This window comes from Postia placenta (genome assembly GCF_002117355.1).
Source record: "Postia placenta MAD-698-R-SB12 unplaced genomic scaffold POSPLAscaffold_3, whole genome shotgun sequence".
Classification (NCBI taxonomy): domain Eukaryota; kingdom Fungi; phylum Basidiomycota; class Agaricomycetes; order Polyporales; family Adustoporiaceae; genus Rhodonia; species Rhodonia placenta.
Genome location: NW_020169834.1, coordinates 705,805 through 727,066, shown reverse-complemented (window position 1 = coordinate 727,066; position 21,262 = coordinate 705,805). Strand labels below are relative to the sequence as shown.

Here is a 21,262-nt window from a genome sequence, read left to right as displayed (position 1 = left end):
GGAGGTAGAGTCGATCCGCGCAAACGCGATTAATTGGGCTGATAGCTGCGTATATGAGACATTATTGCCTTTTCTTCCTCTCTTCACATGCATTGTACACTAGACATAATATTCTCTGCATGCTCGCAATATAATTTCGCATGATCGCTGATTTCAGCCAAAGCCTGCCCATTCGATGGAGAAATATGCCACTTGTTGCTTCTCATCATCCCATCCACATAATAAGTGCGCCTTCTTCGTCGCAGTTCCCAGCCTCCCGTGCGCAACAATCTCCATCGGTTTGATTGTCCAGACGGGCGAGTCGTGTACCGTCGCGACGAAATGCGAGTGATATCGCAATGGGTCGCCTGGATTGCAAGTCAGCGGATTTGCGCCCACAACAGAGAAGGCAGCTCCAGCGCACCGGGATACACCAAGAAGTCACCACCAAATTTGATGCCCCCGCCCATGAAGTTGCCCTTCTCCCAGAGATCGCGGAAGACACCACACTTGGCACGCTCGTGGAGATCTGCGGGGTAGGTCCACACGCCCGTGGCGCGTGCGTCCTCGATCGTCGCATATGTGCAATTTGTAGGGTCGTACCAAGACAACTCGCTAGAGCTAGCAGGCAGTGTGACTGTATACGCAGTCGTCTGGCCCGGATTCGCGCCCGGCGTGACTGACCGGTCGTCAGCTGCAGTCGCCGCCGACCCCGACGCAGACATATCGGCGGTGTCCGGATCGAGTCCTTCTGCAATGGCTTTTGCACGAGCTGCCGCTGCGCGCCGTTCTTCACGCTCTTTGCGCTTGCGCAGCGCATCCTCGGACATGGCCTGCTTACTCGTCTTCTCTGTTGCGAGTTTCGCCTGGGCGGCGGCTATCTGGAGCTTTGCGGAAGCAGCACGGTCAGCGTTCCACTGCTTGAGCGCCCCAGCAGACGGCGTGCGATGAGCATGGGGATCATCGACTAGTACAGCCAGTTCTGCAGAAGTTGTTAGCCGAGCGTAGTAGATGTGACGCCGGTGTTCTCCATATGCACACACGTTTTTCGACAAGAAGAACGACTTCCTCTGGCATGAGGAGGAGCGGTGGCCCCAGAAAGACATTTTGTTGTGATAAATGGGGAAGGGTGCCAGTCAGGACGCCGCAAATATGGTGCTGTGACCGAAGGGCGGCGATGTCTACTCTTCACGAGGATTTAATAAGCGTACTACAGGAGGGCAAGAGAAACAGCATACCGTCTATGTCCCAGACATATGCCTTTTTGTTAGATACCCTCAAAGGGATCCGATAGTCCATGGTGTGTGGACTTGGTGTGGGTCAAGGAACGTTAAGACGCGTGACAACATTGGTCGCAGGTCGCGCCGCTGATGTGTCACTGCCGTGACTCGACCGCAGCTGGCGTCGACACCAAGAGACATCGGGTCTGTCTGAGCACCTCTTGGCTTAGAAAAATAACACTAGGGATCCAGTCTCAAACTCTGCAATGCAAAGCACCTCAACGGTACCAACCCATACCTCTGAATAGGGAATCTAAGCATACATCGCAGAAACCTACTCATTTGCATTCGAAGTGGTTTCTGCTCCGAAAGTCCTGGTCGATATGAGTTTGACCCTCTCCGGAGTTATGATGGATCAATTATCTCAGGATGCACTGCCATGCGTATGCATTTATTTTGAGCTATCCATTTTTCCAATATCTGTGACATCTGGTGTTCAATTGAAATGAAAGTAACAACGCTGACGGATTGTACACAGCCGCAGGATCAAGTGAGTACTCGAGTCTCCCGTTCATTTCTCATCATCATCTTCTTTCATCAAAATCCTCGTACGCGTGGTCCTCGGCGGTCGTCGCTTATCGCCCGGAAGCATTTTGCACCGCATGCAAGGTCTAAACTTAGGCTGTACTCGGATGTTTCTTACACGTCTGCTTTACAAAGCGTTCCGATTATGCTTGGCCGTCGCACGTACAAAAGGCCCTTGCAGTAATCAATGAACGCGTCCGAGGTGTCTGCTCCCCGGGGGGACTTCAGGCGAGTGCAAGATGTTTGTGTCCCGCAGCCTTGTCGCCGTCCTGCTTTCCACCCTTGCGCTGAGCAAGCCTCTCGCCCGCGATTTGCACGTCGTGCATGAGGCACGGGCCAATGCCCCCAGTGGATATGTGTTGACGGGCCCCGCCTCGCCAGAGACGGTGCTCAATCTGCGCGTCGGTCTGGTTGAGAACAACGTTGACGGTCTTATTTCGGCGCTTTACGACGTAAGCGATCCTTCAAGCGCGAACTACGGCCAGCACTTGACTCAAGCCGAGGTGAGTATCTGTCGCATCCGCCAATCTGACCATATTGACAACATGGGATGATTGTGAAGGCTAATTCATACCTCACGCCAACCGCTGAGAGCGCCTCGGCAGTGAATGCATGGCTGAGCACCAACGATCTCACCGCTTCCGTAATTTCTTCTGCGGGTGACTGGTTGGCTGTGGATGTGCCAGTTAGCAAGGCCAATGAGTTGCTCGGTGCAGACTATTCCGTTTTCACGCATGTCGAGACCGGCAAGCAGACCATACGCACGCTCTCGTACTCCATCCCGGCCAATCTCACAGGCCACTTGGATCTCGTCCATCCGACAATCTCGTGCGTAGCGGTAGTATATCAGTGCCGTTGTGCGCTGAAGACCGTCACCCTATAGGTTCCCGGATCCCTACGCTAAGGCGCCTCTCGAACTGAAGCGCTCGGGCTCAAATGCAATCGCGAAGCGTTCGACGGACGCGTCCTCACCTTGCGAAGAGGGCGAGTATCCTGATGTCACGCCCGACTGCTTGCTGTATCTCTACGACATGCCGTCGACGCCTACGATCACTCCAGGAAACGGTTATGCCGTCACGGAGTATATCGAGCAGTGGGCGACTTACGCTGATCTAAAGGTACTGTTACGTCATTCTACTACGGGTGATGACGCGATGCTCATACGACAAGAAAGACCTATTTGGAGGACTTTCGGCCGGATATGAGTCCTGACACGGCGTGGATCTACCAATCCATCGACGGAGGCATAAACCCACAAAACGAATCCACTGCTGGTGTTGAAGCTGTATGTGTCTGAATTCAAGTGTGAAAAGTGCAAAACGGCCCCGCTCACAAGGTTTTGCAGGAGCTGGATGTGCAGTATGCGATCGGCCTGACGACGGACGTACCAGTGACATTCATCTCCGTCGGCGGCGACTTCCTTACTGGGCTTCTGGACACAGCGCTTACGCTGCTCAATGAGACTGCGCCGCCACAAGTCATGTCTACCAGCTATGGTGATGACGAAGATGACGTGTCGGAGGCCTTTGCCTAGTACGTCCCAACCGTCATCCTGTGAAACATTGGAACTGACCCCGTTTTGGTGTACAGTAAGCTTTGCAATGCCTATGCGGCGCTGGGTGCGCGCGGCGTGTCCGTCGTTTACGCGTCTGGTGACGGGGGTGTCTCCGGCGGCCATTTCGACCCGAATTGCACGACGTTCCTGCCCGTCTTCCCAGCGGCATGTCCGTAGTAAGCCTCGCGTCTCGGGTTTGCCGTTTTCGGTTCGCTCATCGCGATTACGTAGCGTGACTTCCGTTGGCGCCACCAACTCACTGCCAACGCAGACCGCCACGTACTTCTCTGGTGGCGGGTTCTCGAACTACTGGACGCGGCCTCTGTATCAAGAGGGCGCGGTCGCGGGGTATCTCGCTCGCCTCGGGGCCAACAACACGGGATTGTACAACCCATCTGGGCGCGGCTATCCGGACGTCGCCGCGTACGGCGTGAACTTCGATGTCGTGTACGCGGGCGAGGTGACCCCTGTGAGCGGGACGAGTTGCTCCTCGCCCACGTTTGGCAGCGTCATCGCGCTGCTGAATGCCCGCCTGCTCGCGGCTGGACGGCCAACTTTGGGCTTTTTGAACCCCTTCCTGTACACTTCGGGCATCGCAGGGCTCACTGACATCACGACGGGAAGCAACCTCGCGTGCAGCAATTACACGACCGGCTTCTACGCTAGCGAAGGCTGGGATCCAGTAGGTCGCAGTATTACATTGTTGGTCGAGTGCGCTGAGTCTGCTTGCAGATCACTGGGCTCGGAACGCCCAACTTTGCAAACCTCCTGACTGCGGTCGGACTATAAACAATATCATATAAATGATTTAGAAGCATAGCGGAGGCACGGGTTCAAGTCATCAAGCAGCGATGTCCACTCCATCCAGCTAGCTGCCGCCGTCTTTGATCATCTTCGTAGTGGCGTGTTATAGCTGATAAATATACTTGTCATTATGCAGATATTAACCCGTGAGCGTGAGAACTGGCCTCTCAATTGCCGCGTAGTGTCCCCATTGTTCTCGTTACGTGGAATTACACATAGCACCAACTAATAGCAAAGGCACAGCTTGCCAACAATGTCTGCGATGGCGAGGCATCGCAAGGCTTCAGTTGGAAAGGAAGGGCAATGCTACTGCTGAAGTGCGTGATATGAGCAGTCACCCTTCATTTCTAAATGTTGCTGTTTATTTACCTTATTTCAGACTGATATCGTCTTGCGTAGCCTGGGCGCAATTCGGCTCTACAATTCTCCTTGTATCGCTTTATGCTATCGGTACATGGTTGACCAGATAAATCTTTCCAAGAGGTGGGTCTGTTTCCTATTTATGACTCGCTTCGAGTGGATCCCCAGCTGTGTTTCGATCTATTGTCTGCGTCTGACCGGATCATACATTCATCGAATTTGTGTCATTTTCTGGTGAACTAACGAACCATGTGCTCGTCAACTGTTCTCCACGAGTGAATAGGGGTTGTAGTGACCACAATAGGCGCGTCCGGAAGCTGGCATCCCACAGATGACGGTGACGGCAGTCTGTTTTATGTATTTAGATTGCCATCTAGTAAGTAATCCGCTCCATCATATGGCAAATTCACGCTTTAAATGCCGTTCGTTGCCTCTAGGGGACTACGTAGGACTACATTGTGCGGAGCCGAGACCCCAGAGATCCATTGCCACCTTTGCCTACGCGCGCGGGTAATGACGCTTTTGACGTCAGTAAATATGGAGCGTTGTGGGGGCCCCACTTGGACAGCGCTCAGCCACTTACGGGCTGACGGGCTGACGGCCAGCCACTCTGTATATAACGAGCTCTATATCATGTCTCCATGCACTATTCACTTCACGACTTCCCATAATATTTTGACAACCACCTTGAGCCAAGCTCGCATACCCATACCCACTGAATACCCATCGACGACATGTCAGCTAACACGCATAACAATCCCTATGTCTCGCAGCCACCGCCCGAGCACCACGTTCACCGGGACTCCGAAGTGCTGCCTGGCGCACGAGATGCCGCGGCGTCCGCGAACTACGACGCGAGCCTGACGAACGACTCGCAGACGTGGAAGGACAACAACCAGCGGCAGTTTGGCGCTGGGATTGATGACTGCAATGTCATGGCTGGCGGGCAGCACGATACGTCCGGGGCCCCGGATAGCGGGAGGAACGCCTTTAATTCAGAGCGGCCGCTGGATGTGCAGCCGACGTCGCAAGGCGAGTACGCTACTTGCAATACGCGAGCAATGAATTGACAATCAATCGCAGGCGGCGTCGCGATCGGAGGACAAGCCAACCTGCCTGAGGGCAAGGCAACGATAACCGACAAGCTTATTGGAAAGACACAGAAGGTAAGCAGAGCACGGTGTGGCGGGGCTGACATGCTAATACTTCTGGATACAGGTCACTGGGAAGATCACCCGTAATCCCGACATGCACGAGAAGGGAGAGCTGCGTGAGTCTGGGGGAAAGGGCGCTGCCAAAGGCGAGGCGCGAGCTCCCCATGACTAATTGCACACCAACTGGTGTATCGGTGTATCATCCCCTTGATGTATCAGTAGTATATGATTACTGCTGTATGGTAGCTACACACACACGGCATTGCCAGAGAGCCTTGACTGCCTGCCCCATATATGTAGTGTACGTGAGCACATCACGATATGGTGGCGCATCTCAAGGTGACGCCTGGATTTCATTTGATGAAGTCGTAAAGGCCGCGATCGAGCTTGCATTCGGGTCCCATGACGTCACACTCATCAACACTGTCCACCTTCGCCCGGCGCATGCAGAGATGGTGCTATCTGTAGTTAACACTCTGCTCGAGAAGCCATTACTCATTGTTCCCCTCCCACTGTAGGTAGCAGGGTTGAAACGCGCAGCTGATCATGTTTTGAGAATGTCCCGGAGAGCCTGGTACGTCAACCTCACCTCTGGACAACCAAGCCATGGTCGGCAGGTCTATGTCTCAGCCTGGAGTGAAGCTTCTTGATTTCTTCGAGTCATATGCAAAGGGAACCACACCAGATATCATGGAACGATGGTGATGATCTTGGTGGTTTGCCCAGGTTCCAGACTGAAGGCAGAAGAATTCTGTATAACACTTCGTAAGATGGGCAGCATCGATAGCGATGGTGTGGATGCATCGGGTGTTGGAGAAGCAAGGATTTCATCTGAGGGATATCTCTGTAGGCACGACGCGTCCCGGAAACTAGTCTGTCACATCGGATGTATACGAGCACACATTATTGGCCTGTTCAATGTAAGTCATTTGAGGCCTTATCTTTGACCTGCACTCACCTTTAGTCCTCCCTAGATAGCCTACAATACAGCGCCGTTTTGATGATTGGAGGGTGGTCACTCTGTAGGTCTGCTATAAAACACGCCCCCCAGGACCGACTGAGACAGCATTTCGAGCGTGCTAGCCCTTGCCGGATGATTGCCGAGCCATGCCGGGCGTTGGCCGGCACGATCTCATCGGTCCTACCGCTCTTCTGGTACTAGCAACGCCTCTCTGAGGCTCTCCGCTGCCACTACGCCTTTCAACATCGCTCAAGGAGGGTGGAAGACGCTTCGTTGCAATACCTGACGCATGATGCATGATCCCAGTACATCTCAATATAGCAGCTATTATCGGTGAGTGAGCACATCAGGGTCAGGTAGATGTTCGGAGCAGGTTCTGATCAGGGCTCTATAGTAGATGAGGAGATTGCAACAACTCATCTTACCATTTGGAAGCTCAGAAGTCTCAGAACTGTCCGTCCTTTAGGTGAGAATGTTGAAATATGTTCACAACTTCACACATTATCATGTTTCATCCTTATCCGACGTTGCCTCATTACATTATGTACGTTATGACTGCTGTATTCGTCCTGCATATATACAGGTACGTCTCGAAGGGAGTTTTCTGTGTCACCGCGCTCCATCTCATACACAGCTATAGCTATGCCTACACTCGTGGAAAGCCTAGCGGGCAGTCTGCTAGGCACCTTTTGCTTGGCGGTATTGTAAGCATCCATGCGCCAAGTCTGGTCAGTGGTAGGACGTTGGCCATCCGCTCATCGCACTTTAACACACTAGATTGTACGGCAGTGCAACCGCTCAAATATACAGCTATTGGCTACAATACCCCGACGATTCCAAAATACATCGTGGGACTGTCGGCGCTGTATGGTCAGTCGTACTTCAATTGATGTCATGCTACTTGGTTATCTAACCTTTATCAGGTTCATCGATACAATCCACACTGCATTCTGTCTGGTCGTCATCTATCACTATATAATCATTGACTATGGCAACATACGGCTTATTGAGAACATGATCTGGCATGTATCGATTCATGTTTTCGCTATGATTTCCTGTTCGATGACATCTGAACTCCGCCTGTTTCAGGAGTGTAGCTGTAAGCCATGTCTCTCGTGCACCGTTACAAGGGTTATACTGAAACAGTAAACACCCTAGGCTACAATTATCACTGAGGTCAATGACCATACAGTCCGCAGTATCGAGACATTACTAACGGTTGAAGCAACAAAGGTGATGCTGTCGGCTATCGTTCAGAGGCAAGCCGTCACTTAGTAGTTTAAATATCCGAATTTGATTACATACGCGTCATGGCAGTTTCTACGTTCGGCAGGTTTGGGTTTGTATGTCGATTGATTCCGACCAACCACGAACTCCCACTGACCTGTTGATTTACCGGCTCTAGTTAGTCAACGGAATGTCTTGTTATGTGCTGTAATCGTATGTGGCACCCTTTGTAATATCTAGAGTCATAGCTTACCAAAACGAAAGAGTGTCATGCTGTTCCTCCGCATTGGTATGTATGACTTCCCCGCAGCACACTGGTCGCTCTGACGTTTCCGTTCAGCTCTGGGTTTAGGTAAGGCAGCCGCCTATGTCGGAACGATCCCGGCAATTGGTTCTAACGACGGTGACAGCTACCGTAGGCCTCATGTGAGTGTGAGGATTCAGCTAATGTCATACTTGCCTGACATAAACAACAAAGATTCCACTTTGCTACTTTCGCTCAATTCAGCACAAGCATTGGCCCCCTGGTGTGTATAGAGGGATTCGAGCACGGGCTTTCTTGAATTTTTTCATGCGTTATAGTTTACCTTAACATGCGGCTTGAGCCTGGCAGCCGCTGTCGACCTCATCGTCGCCATGGCTCTCATTTATTATAGACTTAAAACACCGAGACGCGCTTACGAGGAAGTTTGTTCATCATGGTGTTTCTTCCTGTTTCTAATATCGTGATATATAGGAAGCTTCATCCCGTTGAGCTCATTCAATCTTACATGATCAACACGGGGGGTCTCACGGTGTGCGTAGAGGATTCCGCATATGCATGACGTCTACTCACACATGATAGCAGGCTCGTATCCTTGGCAATTGTGTTTACCGTGAGCGGGTCCCCTTCTCGATGACACCGAATATACCAACGAATTTACAGTTCTCCTTCCTAAAAGGCAACTTGGTATTTGCCGGATTAGTCGAAGTACAGGCAAAACGTATGATACTCTGCCTGGAAATTCACGAAGCATTGACGATTTGGATCTATTTATGGTCCAGTGTATGCGAACTCCTTCATTGCAACGTGCGTTTCTTGTCATTGTCTTGTGCAGCGATACTGACGTTCAGGGTCAGTATGTCTGAACGCGCAGCAGTGCGCACCGCAATGAGGGAAGCTGAAGACACGGAACGTGCCGGACAAAGGAACGCAGGCCATGCCCACAACAGACCTTCGGTAAGTTGAGCCTTTGCTGTACCATGCGAGAGATGGTACTGACATTCCGCCCAGCGCAACGTAGCGCTATATTTACATGATAGCATGCTTGCGGGCGATGTCATGCTGGCGAGTGGCATTCAAGACAACGACTCGACTGCATTGTCAGTGAGCAATGGCAACAGAGAAGATACAGCGGCCGATAAGAAGACACCAATCCTGTTGACTACCACACACGGTGATGGAACAGACACACACTCCGAGATGAAGACCGAGCTATTCCCTTGAGGCCTTTGATGGTGTGTGTAGTGGAGAGGCTAGAAATAAATACGGATATCGTGTCGCTCAATCACAACATGGTCACACATACGTGGTCCATTATTAGATGATGATCAGACACTCGTGTGAGCTCAATACATCGGGCCCAAGTGCACCATAAAACGTCAAGTGTGGAAGCAGGCCTACCCAATATGCCTATACATTACGTCCTGATACGTCAGCAAAACCATATCGTTTCTGAAGGTCCGATGAATTACTAGGCTCAATAGGTGATCAGCAATGCCTTTTAGATCTCCGACGCCAGCTACAAATGATCATGGCAGAGTGTATGCGTCCTCAGAGTAGCACGAAGTCATGAAGCTGAAGCTTGGATTGATGGTTGTTCGGTCAAGTCCGTCTGTGACTGTAGGGCATTGACATCTTGCGCTACACTCATGTGTGATTGTTCCCGTCCGAGGAGCCCATTGCTAAGAGCTATTGGAGGCTCGCTTGCACTCTACATGTACCTACGCTGTATGGAGTATAAAATCGTCGATTTAAATAATAAAAAGTCCGTCTGTGGCGCTATAGTCAGATCTAAGATATCCCCGATCGCAAATCTTGATCTGCTTGGTTCGCTCGCGCAAGCGCCAGCCACAGCCAGGAACGATACAATACCCCTGCCGCGCTATTCTGTCATCTCTAACTACTTTGCGCACGAGATGTGTGCAATTGAAACAAATTACGTGCAGAGATGTTAGACCTCAAAACTATCGCTTCAACCCTGAATCCTGTTGTCTCGATCACAGTGACATATGTCAAACTTCAAGCAAATGCCCGTCATGAGCTGACCAAAAAGCTCAGCTCGGTTCAACTCCTCTTTACTTCAGTGTATATATGCTCTGAATCCTGCTCTTGCTCTTGTCACTGTACTCCTTTCTTTGATTCTCCCTCATGGCCGACGTACGTGGTACCTCCGCTGCCAAGGCTATTCCTCAGACACCGGGGGGCAACGCCTACGAGATATCGACAACGACGCATGAGGCATTGTCTGCGTGGTTCATAGGACCGAAAGCAGAGAACAGAGAGCTGCTCAAGTCTCGTCTTCTCAGCATTGTCGACCACATATCTTATGAACGGCATGCGTACTTTCCTCACGACCCGGTGCGCATATGAACGGAGAACCGTCGCGTGTCTCGCTGACGCCCTTTCCAGGAGTTCATCACACCCACAACGCAAGCATCCGCAGCGTATCAGCGCGAGGCTGCCGACCTCGAGCGCTACCTCACGTTCATGACGACCCTCCTCTCGCGCTACTCCATCCCTTACTTCTCGCCGCGCTACATGGGCCACATGTGCTTCGACAACTCGCTTCCCGCAACACTTGGCTACCTCGTCGCGATGCTGCACAATCCGAACAACGTCGCCGTCGAGGCGAGTCCACTCACAAGCTACGTCGAGTATTGCGTTGGCCAGCAGCTGTGCAAGATGCTTGGCTATCGCACACAGGAGGAACTAAGCGAAGGTAACAACGTGAGGTCGTACAAGAGCTGGGGTCATGTAACGTGTGACGGATCTGTTGCAAACTTAGAAGCTATGTGGTGAGTCCTCCTGTTGCCTAGATCCTGCAGCACACTCATGGTCCGGCATGAACTCAGGGTTGGTGAGTACCCAGAATCGGCTACCTAAATAATGTCCCCGGCTCATAGCTTCTCAGCCCGTAACCTCAAGTACTACCCGCTTTCCTTGAAGTGGGCCGTCGAGTTGGGCGGCCTCGGATTCGTCAAGTCGTCCTTCAAGGTTCCACTCACTAGGCAGGGCGGAAAGCTCATCAGATTTGTGGACGCATCCACCAACGAACTTCTCAATCTGAAACCAGAGGCCGTCTTGGATCTCCCCCGCCGCCTCTCAAGAGAATTCGGTCTGTCTCCCGAGTTCATAGACGCCTCAGTGGCACCGTATTTGGTGCAGACCATTGGACGGGAGCCTCTAGAAAGACGGTACGGTATCCGGAAGCCACCGAAGTTCATTGTCAGCAAGATGAATCACTACTCGTGGCCCAAAGGCGCTGGTGAGTGTTCCGCCGCCCTGCTGCATTCCCCGCTAACGCATACCCCAGCCATTCTCGGCATCGGAAGGGATCATGTGCACGAGATAGACGTCGACGAGAATGCCCGCATGGACACGGAGCAGCTCTATCACGTCCTCCAGAACTTTGCCCTCAACGGGCAACCTGTGTATGCCGTGGTCGCCATCATGGGCACGACCGAACACGGCTCGGTCGATCCGCTGTCGAAGATTATCTCTTTGCGTTCACAGTTGCAGGACGAACATGGCATGTCCTTCCTCGTTCATTGCGACGCGGCTTGGGGAGGGTACTTCGCGTCTCTCCTGCACGAGCCACCAGCAGCGTACAAGGGCGGACGAGCGCTCGACGATGGCGGGGTGTACGTGCCTGAGCAGGCGCTCTCGGCGTACACAGAGACGCAGCTGCGGAGCATGCGCGACGCGGACTCGATCACGGTCGACCCGCACAAGAGTGGATACGTGCCGTACCCTGCAGGCGGGTTGTGCTACAAAGATGAGCGCTCGAAGCACCTTATCACATGGACGGGCCCGTACATCGACGGCGGCGCGGGCGACGTAGCATCGATGGGCGTGTACGGATTGGAAGGCAGTAAGCCAGGCGCGGCGCCCGTCGCCGCATACATCTCGAATGAAGTCATCGGGCTACACCGCGGCGGCTACGGCGCGCTGCTCGGTGAGGCGATGTTCACCTCGGTGAAGATGTACGCACATTGGGTAACGATGTCGCTCGACTCGGACGTGCTCATCGTCGTGCCGCTCGTGCGCCTGCCTGCAGAGCGCGCGGGACGGCCCGCAGCGGAGGTGGAGGCGCAGCGGCGCTTCGTCCGCGACCGCATCCGCGACCGGCCGAACCGCGAGCTCGTACAGGATGCGGAAGCGATGGCCCTCGTAAAGGAGATGGGCTCGGACCTTTCGATCAACGCGTTCGCGTGCAACTTCCGGGTCACGCCGGGGGGCGAGGCGAACACGGACGTGAGCGAGGCGAGCTACCTGAACAAGCGCATCATCGAGCGGCTGTCGGTGGTGCGCGTGGATGACGAGGCGCGGGATAAGCCGGTGCTGCTTATGGGCACCGAGCTGGATGCGCGGAGGTACGGCGCGTGCTTGCGTGGGTTCAAGCGCCGGCTGGGGCTGGACGAGGACGACGCTGGGAGCTTGTCCGCGCTGTGCAATGTCTCGATGACACCGTTCCCCACGACTGGAAACTTCATGACGGAGCTCGCGGAGGCGTTCCAGAAAGTGGCAGAAGAGGAAGTGCAGGTGAGCGAGATTCATCGAATATTGATGTTTGCTAACGGACGTTCGGTAGAACTGCCGGAAGCGGAGCAGGCCTGCGCCTGCAATCCACAGCTTCGTTATGCAGGGCACAAAGACACTTCACTTGACGTACATGCCGATGTTTAATATCGGAAGTTATCGGCAGCAGCTCATCGTCTCCGCGAAATTGCCTGAAAATGTCATAGCAGCATACGCGAAGGCGCGGAAATCGAACCCTGCGGCGGTGTTCACTGCGCACACGACCGAGAAGGAGCATCTGTCTACCATGTTGCAGAAGCGACGATGCATAGTGGACATTCATGAGGAGCTACCCATGCTACATGGGTAAGTGCCGCCCTCGGATCTCATCGAGCGACTAGGTCTGATGCATTTGTCTTGTAAAGCGTGGCTGGAAATGGCACGGCTTTCGCCTACCGGGGGGTGGAATTGACCGACATCACTATAATCAAGCACACATCGCTTGCGCCCAGAAGCCTTGCAGGAGATCTCGCTGCGTCGATGCCGTTCTTCTTGCACGGAGCATCGAACGAGCTGCACCTCGAGCACGTCATTCTGAAGAGTCCCAGCATGCAGCTCACTGCATGTGATGTGCAGCTCCGAGCCAAACGGCCTGATGGGGGCGACTTCACACTCGACTACAGTGCTATTGTTAATTTCTGCGATATGCGAGAGTACGCCATGCACCCACTGAGGAAAGATCTCCACGGGCCTCTATTCAAGCCTGGGCAAACGTTCAACGTCGTCGTCTATGCGGATCCTTTCTGCGGCCAATATGGGATCATGGCAACCAACATACGCACCCTCATGGACAAACTCGAATACAAAAGGCCGCTTGCGAGAGGTACGATCACGTTCGGCCGCAGCGTCTATCTCGACGACGCACATTTGAATCGCCACACGGTCCCCGACCTCTGCGTTACACCCAAGGAGCGGCTGACGAAGGACGAACTCCTCCTGTCAGTAACGGAGGACTACCTCGCGCTTGCGGAGGACATCGACCGGGTTGTGTCGCACCACAGCGTACTCGCCGCTCCCGACGTCGACACTCACATAATGTCGAAGGCGAACATCCGTGGGAAGTTTGCACTGCAGCGGGGGAGCGAGGCAGTAGATTGTAATGCGCTACTGCTGGCACAACCGGTCGTGCACATCAGTCGATTCGCGCTGCGTGGCCCTAGCGACGCGCATAGTCGAGATGTGGCTGTACGGCAAGGTTGGCAGGACGCATTCAACAAGGCGCTGATTGACCACGAGGTCCGTAGCGCCAACGCCTCGCATGTATGATCTTGGGCATGAGTTTGAGCGTCTGCGCCTTGGGTATAATCGTACTGTGTCTATACGGATAGTGTATATATAACTGAAAGTCGGTACCAGCCGTTACAGAATAAGATTTTCTTGAGTGTATTAGTCAATCGAACTGCAACGCAGCTGTTAATCAGTCGAAAGTGTCCGCTCCGGTACCCTTTGCGAGGCAAGTCCGCTCCGGTACCCTTTGCGAGGCAAGTCCGCTCCGGTACCCTTTGCGAGGCAAAGGTGATCTTGCTCCATAACTTGGAGTGACGCCACATTGGAGTTATGACATAAGACCGGTGTTAGGTGTCGACTGTCCTGCTATACGGCCCATATCGTAAGTTTGCATGCCCTTTGCAGCGCCACGATGTCTTCACGCACCTCGTGTCTCTCAAACCACCGACGTATATGTGAACGTGTGGATTTGAATGCCATTGGACGGACTCTCCACTCCCCGAGAGCCGCCCCTTCGCAGATGTTGACGTGCGTTCAAGCTACACAATCAGTCCCAACCACGCATTCTTCTCAAGCACACTATTACTTACAGGGCTAACACAGAATTCACATACACTTGAGAAAGTACGAGCGTATCAGATATCGCTTTCCAGTATCGAGACTCGCATGAGACAGTGCGTACCTTTGCTGTTGACGAAGTGAAAGACGATCCACAGTAGTTTATAGGACGTGGACCTCAACGAGATTCCGGCTAACAACTGCAACAACCATCGTCAAAATGAACTGCAGCCAATGATATACTGATGACTATACCGCAGTAAATTCCGCAAGTTCGAGCACCCTGCGTTCACGAGAAGCCATTGAGATCGTGCGCGGTAGAGGCGGGCATCTCTGACTTACACAGAGACCACTCCGCGATTGATGGAATATAGGACAAGCCGCGAGACCAGCCAGTTTGTGCTACACTTCGAAGTGATTAAAATCTTCACTCTACCACATTTTTGTCTGCACACATACCGCACAATACCGGTCCTCTGTTTCCATAATATCAAGCACAGCGAGACAGCGATGTGAATATCCGTAATGCAGTATCCCGCTAGTGTGACGGGGCCCAGGACCTATGCACCGAATGCCGTTACCACATTCTCTTTGTGCTGCGCCAAAATACAACCTACTGCTGCTCGTCCAAGATTAACAGCGATTGGTGTAAGCGGATGCCTGTCCGAAAGTCTGAGTCGGCACATAACAGGCGAGTAGGACGTGATAAATGCACATCTGGGCGGTCACCGCTAAGGGGAGGCAAGGCGTGATATCAGCATGAGGGAATGACGAGCAGGTATTCATGACAAACTGGTATTTAAAGCTGCCGTTTCATGAGACATAATATATAGCAATTAGAGTCTGGGACACACCGAAGGATACCAGCGACATTCCGGCCTTTCCGAGAGTGATTGAATGGTCACCCTTCCTTGATAAATCGAACGTACCATGAAGATTGTCAGATGGTATTGGAACCACTTACGATTAACAACTGTGACATAATCATTGTTCCTGTTATACTTGCTAAATGAGGTGCGTACCTGTGAAGATGGTATAAATGAAGAAGCTGCCTATTAGTTAGGGGAGCCAATGTAATACAACGACATTAGAAGGTCAGACTTACAGCTGGGCAGTCGACATTGTGGCTCCCTAACATTCATAGCGATCAGATGCCGTGAGACGTTTTTGATCGTGCTTACTGCCAAGAAGTACTGGGCCTATGCCTATATGTTACAATACTGACAGACAAACTATAACCTTTCTCACCGGGAAAGCTCTGTAGATATCTGTTTTCAGCATTGACTAGCAAAAGAAAGTACTGGGACAGCCACCTAGGCAACAGCTGTGTAGCCACCATATTGCTATGGCTTGTGATGGTGTTGTTCCAGACGTACTTTGTTTAGAGTCAGTTCAACTGTTATGCGTTATAGGCGTAGAAGTTTCTGCACCTCCAAGCACGCGACTGTCCTGCCTGCATCGAGAAGCCTGACGGGAGGAGTAGATAAAATGACTCGCTTATGTGTCGATCTACGCACAGCAAGAAGACGACCTAACCGGTATTCAATCGCTCCGTACAGCAAGAATATATGTCAAAACTACGTACCAGCATTTTTATTCCCAATCCATCATCAGGATATCGTCGAAAGTAGTACAATGTCTGGGCACAAGCGATGCCGAAAAGTCTATATCATATAGAAAGTGAGGAATGCCCACATGCTCAGCCGTGTAGCCCAGCGTACAAGGTACCAAAAAGACTACCAATGAAGATCAAGCCACATGACATAGTCAACTCAAAGGGTAAGTCGGTCATCAGAGTTGATTGGGAGCAGATCTGGGCACGTCTGTGAGTGCAAGGGTGGCGGGAGGGGAGGATCAGGGAGGACGCCTGTAAGTACATATAATAGTACAACAAGCCTTGGGTATGGCTCCTCATGGCTCCGAGCTACCCGGTCTTGTGTTATGATATCCATTGGGCTGGTATCACAAGGGTTTCAACTTTGTAAATTTGGAGTGATCCGGTTGAACAATACCACAAGAAGGCACATTGACATGCACGGGTACCGGTGACAAGATATCACATCATGATTATGATGGTACGTGGTGCAATGGAAGAGCTTATCGCGGCATCTGGGTCCATGCTAGCTTAGTGAGATCCTCGAGGCAAGTACTTGTGACAATCAACCATGCCTTACTAAGGTGTGGAGAAGATTCGACAAGGTGGCGCAGCGTGTACTACTAGTACGCGGGCTAATAGGACCCCGGCGAATCCCCCAAGAGCTCTAATCCCGCGCGGACCCCCCTCCGGGGGTCAGCCCATGGTCGATTTCGGGGGAACTTCACATAACCTCGCCTGATTCCGGTCAGTTTTGGGGGTAAATGGGATCTAACGTCTAAACATTGCAAAAAAGGCGAGGAATTGCAAAAAATCGCGCGCGCGATTGTACCATTGTCACAAGGCCGTACATAGATTTAGAAGTACCGACTTCTACACTGAGGCCACTGATTGACGTGGTACTAATATCTCTACTTCGGATCTTTGTATTTGCACAAGATCATTAGACCTATAAATTCCTACTTACATGAAGTTTGGTATCGAGAACCGATAAGTAAAGTAACATAGCGACGAAGCGGTATCAAGAAGCAATCGAGTGAGACGTCACCGGTATCATCGTACCTTTCCGGCACATTTCGGCACCCGTTCCGAGGCCGGATGGACCTTATGTTCGGGGGTCGAGGATCATACCTCGCCCCGGACGCCTGGTTTCGGGGGCACCTGGCACATAACCTGACCGCCGTCCGGGCCCCGTTTCGGGGGTTTGAGATGTAAGATTTTGGCTCCAGAAGCCCCCTTTTCGGGGTTTTCGGGATCAGAGCTCTTGGGGGATTCGCCGGGGTCCTGGGCTAATTTGGCGAAACCCTGCCGTATTTGGTCGCGCTGCGATCCTTTCGCACGCTGCCGCCTAGTATTATCTATCTTCGGTACCTCCAACCACTCTCGCGGAGATGATACGCCTAACATACAACTGTATGGTCGCCATTCAGTGCACCGGTACATGACGAAAGATGAGCCTGTAGAGGTAGTGCAGATATGCATTTGAGCGCTACAACAGTTGACAGGCGCCGCTATCACTTCCAGTGGACACAGAACACAATGTTCCAATAACAAAATAGCCAGAGGTCCGTACATTTTCTCTCTTCACATGTCATATTTACAGCATCGAAGAATAATTTTTTATCGACGACCCAGGTCTGCCATCATTACTAGAGCTTGCTTCGGAATTGTCCTACATCTCCTCGACACCTTGCTATCGTAGCGAAGAGTTACTCGCATCAAGTGGAATGCGTACGAGATGTACTGCGCAATGTATTGGCTGAGGCGATATGTCCGTGACCCTAAGTCCACCTCATACCATCTTTTCACATGACCTTTGAGAGACGCAGGCTTGCCCATGGCATCGAAATGAAATAGGGGCATGCTTCGGTGAGCTCGTCGTCGATGGTCTTCCGAGAGCTCAGAAATGTGATCTCTTACTTCATAATGCCAGTGCATATGCATGAGGGTGCGGGACAGATAGTGAGCCGCGCCAAAAGTGTCGTGGCTGACCGCTCCAACAGTCGCAGCGGCTTGCGGAGCATAACATCATCACGAGCGTTCATCTTGAGGCAGTGACTCCTGCGAAACAGAAGAGTGTTTCACTGCGGCTCTATTACACGGTGCAGCGGTCCATGGATCATATTCCCAGGCTGGTATCCAAAAGTTCATAGCGTGCTCCTGTCGAATGCCAGGAAGACAGGCCATCGATTGATTCCTGCGCAGCCCGCCAGGTTTGCTATCTGCCAACGCGTAGTGGCGATATGCAATAGTAGGCGTGTCTTTATAGAAGCTCTGCGCATGCATGCCACGCCGGCAGCATTGACATTTACTTCGCAATGCATCAGTCATCCGAGTTCGGCATACATCCTGTTCGCAGCAACTGACCACTCACCCCGTGATGCACCACGCCTTAGCCCTTCATTTATCGAATCTCCTATACTCACTAAGGACTGTCAGAGACCGTGGTGCACATACTTCACCCACGTTTTCAGTAAAGGATGAAGGTCATGCTGGGACGAACTCGGGGAGTGACTGCTCACAGTTCATATTGCCGAACGAGTAGAACAACTATAAAGTTCCGTCCACGCTTAGTTCCCGATTCGAGGGTTGTGATTCAGTCTCTTTGATCTCGGAATAATGTTGGCAGCCACTTGGTTACACGCTGTTCACCACACGGATAGTCAATAAGCAATGTCATATTTGGCCCGGGCAGCCGGTCCCTCTACTGGTCTACGTGAATCACCCAACCTTGCTCGGGGCCAACTCCAATCCGAGGCGCCCCCTTTGCATGCGTGCGACATATCCGACAATTGGTTGCGATTCCATGTCAGTCACCCTATACTCTGAGGCGACCCCCTTAAGCGCATCCATCTTCTCAAACACCCGCTTGGTGACTTCGTCGTCTTTCGTGAGATTATCGATAGCGTCCTTCCCTAAGATCGGCGCATCCATGCTGACAAGTTCGGCCCCATAGCGTCGACGAGCCTCTGCGATATCGTCTTCATGCGTGCGAGGATCGAAGAGCTGCTCAAAGACATTCATCATGTTTTGTACTTTGTCGCTTGTCAGCTTTGCTGATGTGTCAGCGATGCCGAATATCACTGGATACGGTACAATGTAGCGTGTTAGTCTGTAATATTAGTCTGTGTGTACAAAGCATCGTACCTGGACGAAACATGTCAAATGCTCGATCGAAGTTTTCCTCGTCCAATTCACCGAGGATAGGAGCAGTCTGAATATGCATCTGTTGATAAGCACCCAGAACCACGAACAGGAACCTAGAAACAATGGGTGTATTAATCACTGTTTGTGTTCAGCCATAAGTCGAGACTAACCTGGTATGGGCAATTCCAACCTTGGCATCATGCCACTCCTGCGCCAGCTTCTCTTCTGTCTCACCATTGAGTGAAGCGCAGATTGTCAGTGCCGCCGAGATGGCCCCGACCATGGCGATATGCACCCCTGATGAGAAGAACGGATCCACAAAATCTTCGAAGCAGATTCAGCAATCGCACACGAAGGAACATTCGAGAAATGGAAAGATGACGCACTGCCAGCATCTCCAATAATACGGAAGTGATCTCCAGAGTAACGCGTGGCAAAGTAGCTGTAATCGGAGGCGCTCTTCGTGCTTCCTGGTATGAACTTTCCGGTATCTCCAATCAGGGCCCTGACACCAGGGAGGAATTTGAGTTGGTCCAAATAGTGTTCTGTCAGTGTCGGCTTTTGACCCTCAGGGGTCAATATATCTTTCTTGGCTTTCGAGGCGTCCGAGTGCATCACAACTCCTACAGATGTGGTTCCGTCGTGCAACGGTATCGCCCAGGCCCACCCTTGCTCGTCTGTCATGCTTTCAGTTCCCACATCTTGCACATACGATGCCGCAATAATACTGACCGGTCAAAGCCTCGAACCAAGGTGAGCCAGCTCTTTCTGTCCCATCACCAATGCCCCTGACGCCAGTCCAATAGCCCCACACGGCGACATTGCGGAGGCTCTCGCGCATTACCCGATTACGGAGATATTTCGTCGACATAATTCCAGCCCGTCCAGAGGCGTCGATCAGCCAGTCAAACTTGATGCTCCCTGAAGCTCCCGCCTTATTTGACCAGTGAGCAGCCACAGGCCGTGAAGATTCTGGATCTCCTCCGAAGTCGATGTCAGTGACACGGGTCTCTTCGAATACTTGGACCCCGTGCTTTCTTGCGTTGCGGAGCAACAGGTCATCCATCTCCGAGCGGATCTGTGTGTTAGAAATAATCAATAAGTCGAACATGACAAGAACTCGATGAACATGCGAAACGCACAACATTCCAGGCGGTGCAATTCGGACCGGCGAGGCTGAAGTCGGTATCTTTATGTCGATTGCTATTCAGGTATGTCTGCTTGACATCAACTACTTGTACTCACAGCTTTCTCGCACGTCGCGGGAGAGCTTGAATGTAGCGCCGGGCTATCAAGAGATGAACCCTGAAGCAATGTCATCTGATACATCAAGCTCTACCTTCACGCAAAACCCATGCTTAGCAACTTCGTCTTCGAGGTCAATGAAACGGAGGTAGTCCCTCAAAGATGGCAACATAGATTCTCCAATATGATATCTACGACACGCTTGGTGTCAACTTAAAGTTCGGCGCATAGTCATGCATCTACTCGCCTCGGAAATGTTGCGGCTTCCATGAGGACTACTTGATGGCCTTCGCGCTGCAATAGCGTGGCAGCATAACTTCCTCCCGGACCGCCCCCTATGACCAGTACTGTAGTAGTATCGGGCTGCCAATCATATTTCGTGAGCGACGCGAGAGTAAGCCATTGCTGTGATACTTGCCACTGGTACTTTCACTTGGACCATGATGTAGAGCAATTGATCTCATACAAGTGGCCTTGCTCGAGCTTATATATTGATTGAAAGTGACATGACGGCGAGCCGAGTGGATCATAGTGGGGGAATGAACGGCCACGGTGGTAGCAATCATAGCCACGATGTCCATTCTCCCGGGGACTTCTATCATCTCCGTTGACATAAATTGAGGGAGATGGCCGATCCCATTGCAGTTGTTCTAGGCTGCTATGCAATCTTCCGTGTGAGCGGGTCAGCTTATCTCAGGGTTGAATAATTCCTGAACGACGCCTGATCCGCGCATGGGTACATGGCTGGCTAGAGGCTGCTCAGCGGCTGTTGACATTTGAATCCAGATATCTGACTTTGGGGCGCC

At 52.1% G+C, this 21,262-nt stretch overlaps 7 protein-coding genes across 7 annotated transcripts; 4 read left to right on the top strand and 3 right to left on the bottom strand.

Annotated features, from left to right (window-relative positions):
* Positions 1–153: 153 nt before the first annotated feature.
* Positions 154–1,085, bottom strand: POSPLADRAFT_1134122 (hypothetical protein; the record flags this gene model as incomplete). The annotated part of the gene is made up of 2 exons (XM_024484438.1): positions 154–347; positions 404–1,085. 2 exons carry the CDS (start codon positions 1,083–1,085, stop codon positions 154–156), a joined length of 876 nt encoding a protein of 291 aa, XP_024341571.1.
* Positions 1,086–2,023: 938 nt separating this feature from the next.
* POSPLADRAFT_1044231 (hypothetical protein) lies at positions 2,024–4,128 on the top strand (the record flags this gene model as incomplete). Its single annotated transcript, XM_024478494.1, has 8 exons — positions 2,024–2,287; positions 2,347–2,612; positions 2,668–2,902; positions 2,959–3,069; positions 3,130–3,317; positions 3,375–3,515; positions 3,571–4,021; positions 4,072–4,128. The coding sequence occupies 8 exons, from the start codon at positions 2,024–2,026 to the stop codon at positions 4,126–4,128; spliced, it is 1,713 nt and encodes a 570-aa protein (XP_024341570.1).
* Positions 4,129–5,237: 1,109 nt separating this feature from the next.
* On the top strand, positions 5,238–9,331 carry POSPLADRAFT_1044230 (hypothetical protein; the record flags this gene model as incomplete). The annotated part of the gene is given in 19 exon segments (XM_024478493.1): positions 5,238–5,516; positions 5,536–5,539; positions 5,587–5,669; positions 5,722–5,773; positions 5,958–6,082; positions 6,398–6,581; positions 6,873–6,876; positions 6,925–6,951; positions 7,202–7,322; positions 7,352–7,353; positions 7,408–7,488; positions 7,542–7,644; positions 7,936–7,961; positions 8,156–8,197; positions 8,582–8,639; positions 8,693–8,720; positions 8,890–8,914; positions 8,943–8,963; positions 9,148–9,331. The coding sequence occupies 19 exon segments, from the start codon at positions 5,238–5,240 to the stop codon at positions 9,329–9,331; spliced, it is 1,449 nt and encodes a 482-aa protein (XP_024341569.1).
* Positions 9,332–10,255: 924 nt separating this feature from the next.
* On the top strand, positions 10,256–10,906 carry POSPLADRAFT_1136265 (hypothetical protein; the record flags this gene model as incomplete). The annotated part of the gene is made up of 2 exons (XM_024484660.1): positions 10,256–10,465; positions 10,517–10,906. 2 exons carry the CDS (start codon positions 10,256–10,258, stop codon positions 10,904–10,906), a joined length of 600 nt encoding a protein of 199 aa, XP_024341568.1.
* Positions 10,907–11,800: 894 nt separating this feature from the next.
* POSPLADRAFT_1044229 (hypothetical protein) lies at positions 11,801–13,951 on the top strand (the record flags this gene model as incomplete). The annotated part of the gene is made up of 3 exons (XM_024478492.1): positions 11,801–12,649; positions 12,699–12,991; positions 13,051–13,951. The coding sequence occupies 3 exons, from the start codon at positions 11,801–11,803 to the stop codon at positions 13,949–13,951; spliced, it is 2,043 nt and encodes a 680-aa protein (XP_024341567.1).
* Positions 13,952–14,240: 289 nt separating this feature from the next.
* Positions 14,241–16,262, bottom strand: POSPLADRAFT_1133599 (hypothetical protein; the record flags this gene model as incomplete). Its single annotated transcript, XM_024484369.1, has 12 exons — positions 14,241–14,328; positions 14,503–14,506; positions 14,595–14,670; positions 14,726–14,753; positions 14,813–14,872; positions 14,930–15,030; positions 15,400–15,443; positions 15,493–15,518; positions 15,572–15,669; positions 15,719–15,754; positions 16,056–16,134; positions 16,192–16,262. 12 exons carry the CDS (start codon positions 16,260–16,262, stop codon positions 14,241–14,243), a joined length of 711 nt encoding a protein of 236 aa, XP_024341566.1.
* Positions 16,263–18,785: 2,523 nt separating this feature from the next.
* POSPLADRAFT_1044227 (hypothetical protein) lies at positions 18,786–20,898 on the bottom strand (the record flags this gene model as incomplete). The annotated part of the gene is made up of 10 exons (XM_024478491.1): positions 18,786–19,147; positions 19,212–19,324; positions 19,382–19,535; positions 19,598–19,888; positions 19,944–20,289; positions 20,354–20,400; positions 20,457–20,499; positions 20,551–20,647; positions 20,704–20,819; positions 20,884–20,898. The coding sequence occupies 10 exons, from the start codon at positions 20,896–20,898 to the stop codon at positions 18,786–18,788; spliced, it is 1,584 nt and encodes a 527-aa protein (XP_024341565.1).
* Between the last annotated feature and the right edge of the window lie 364 nt (positions 20,899–21,262).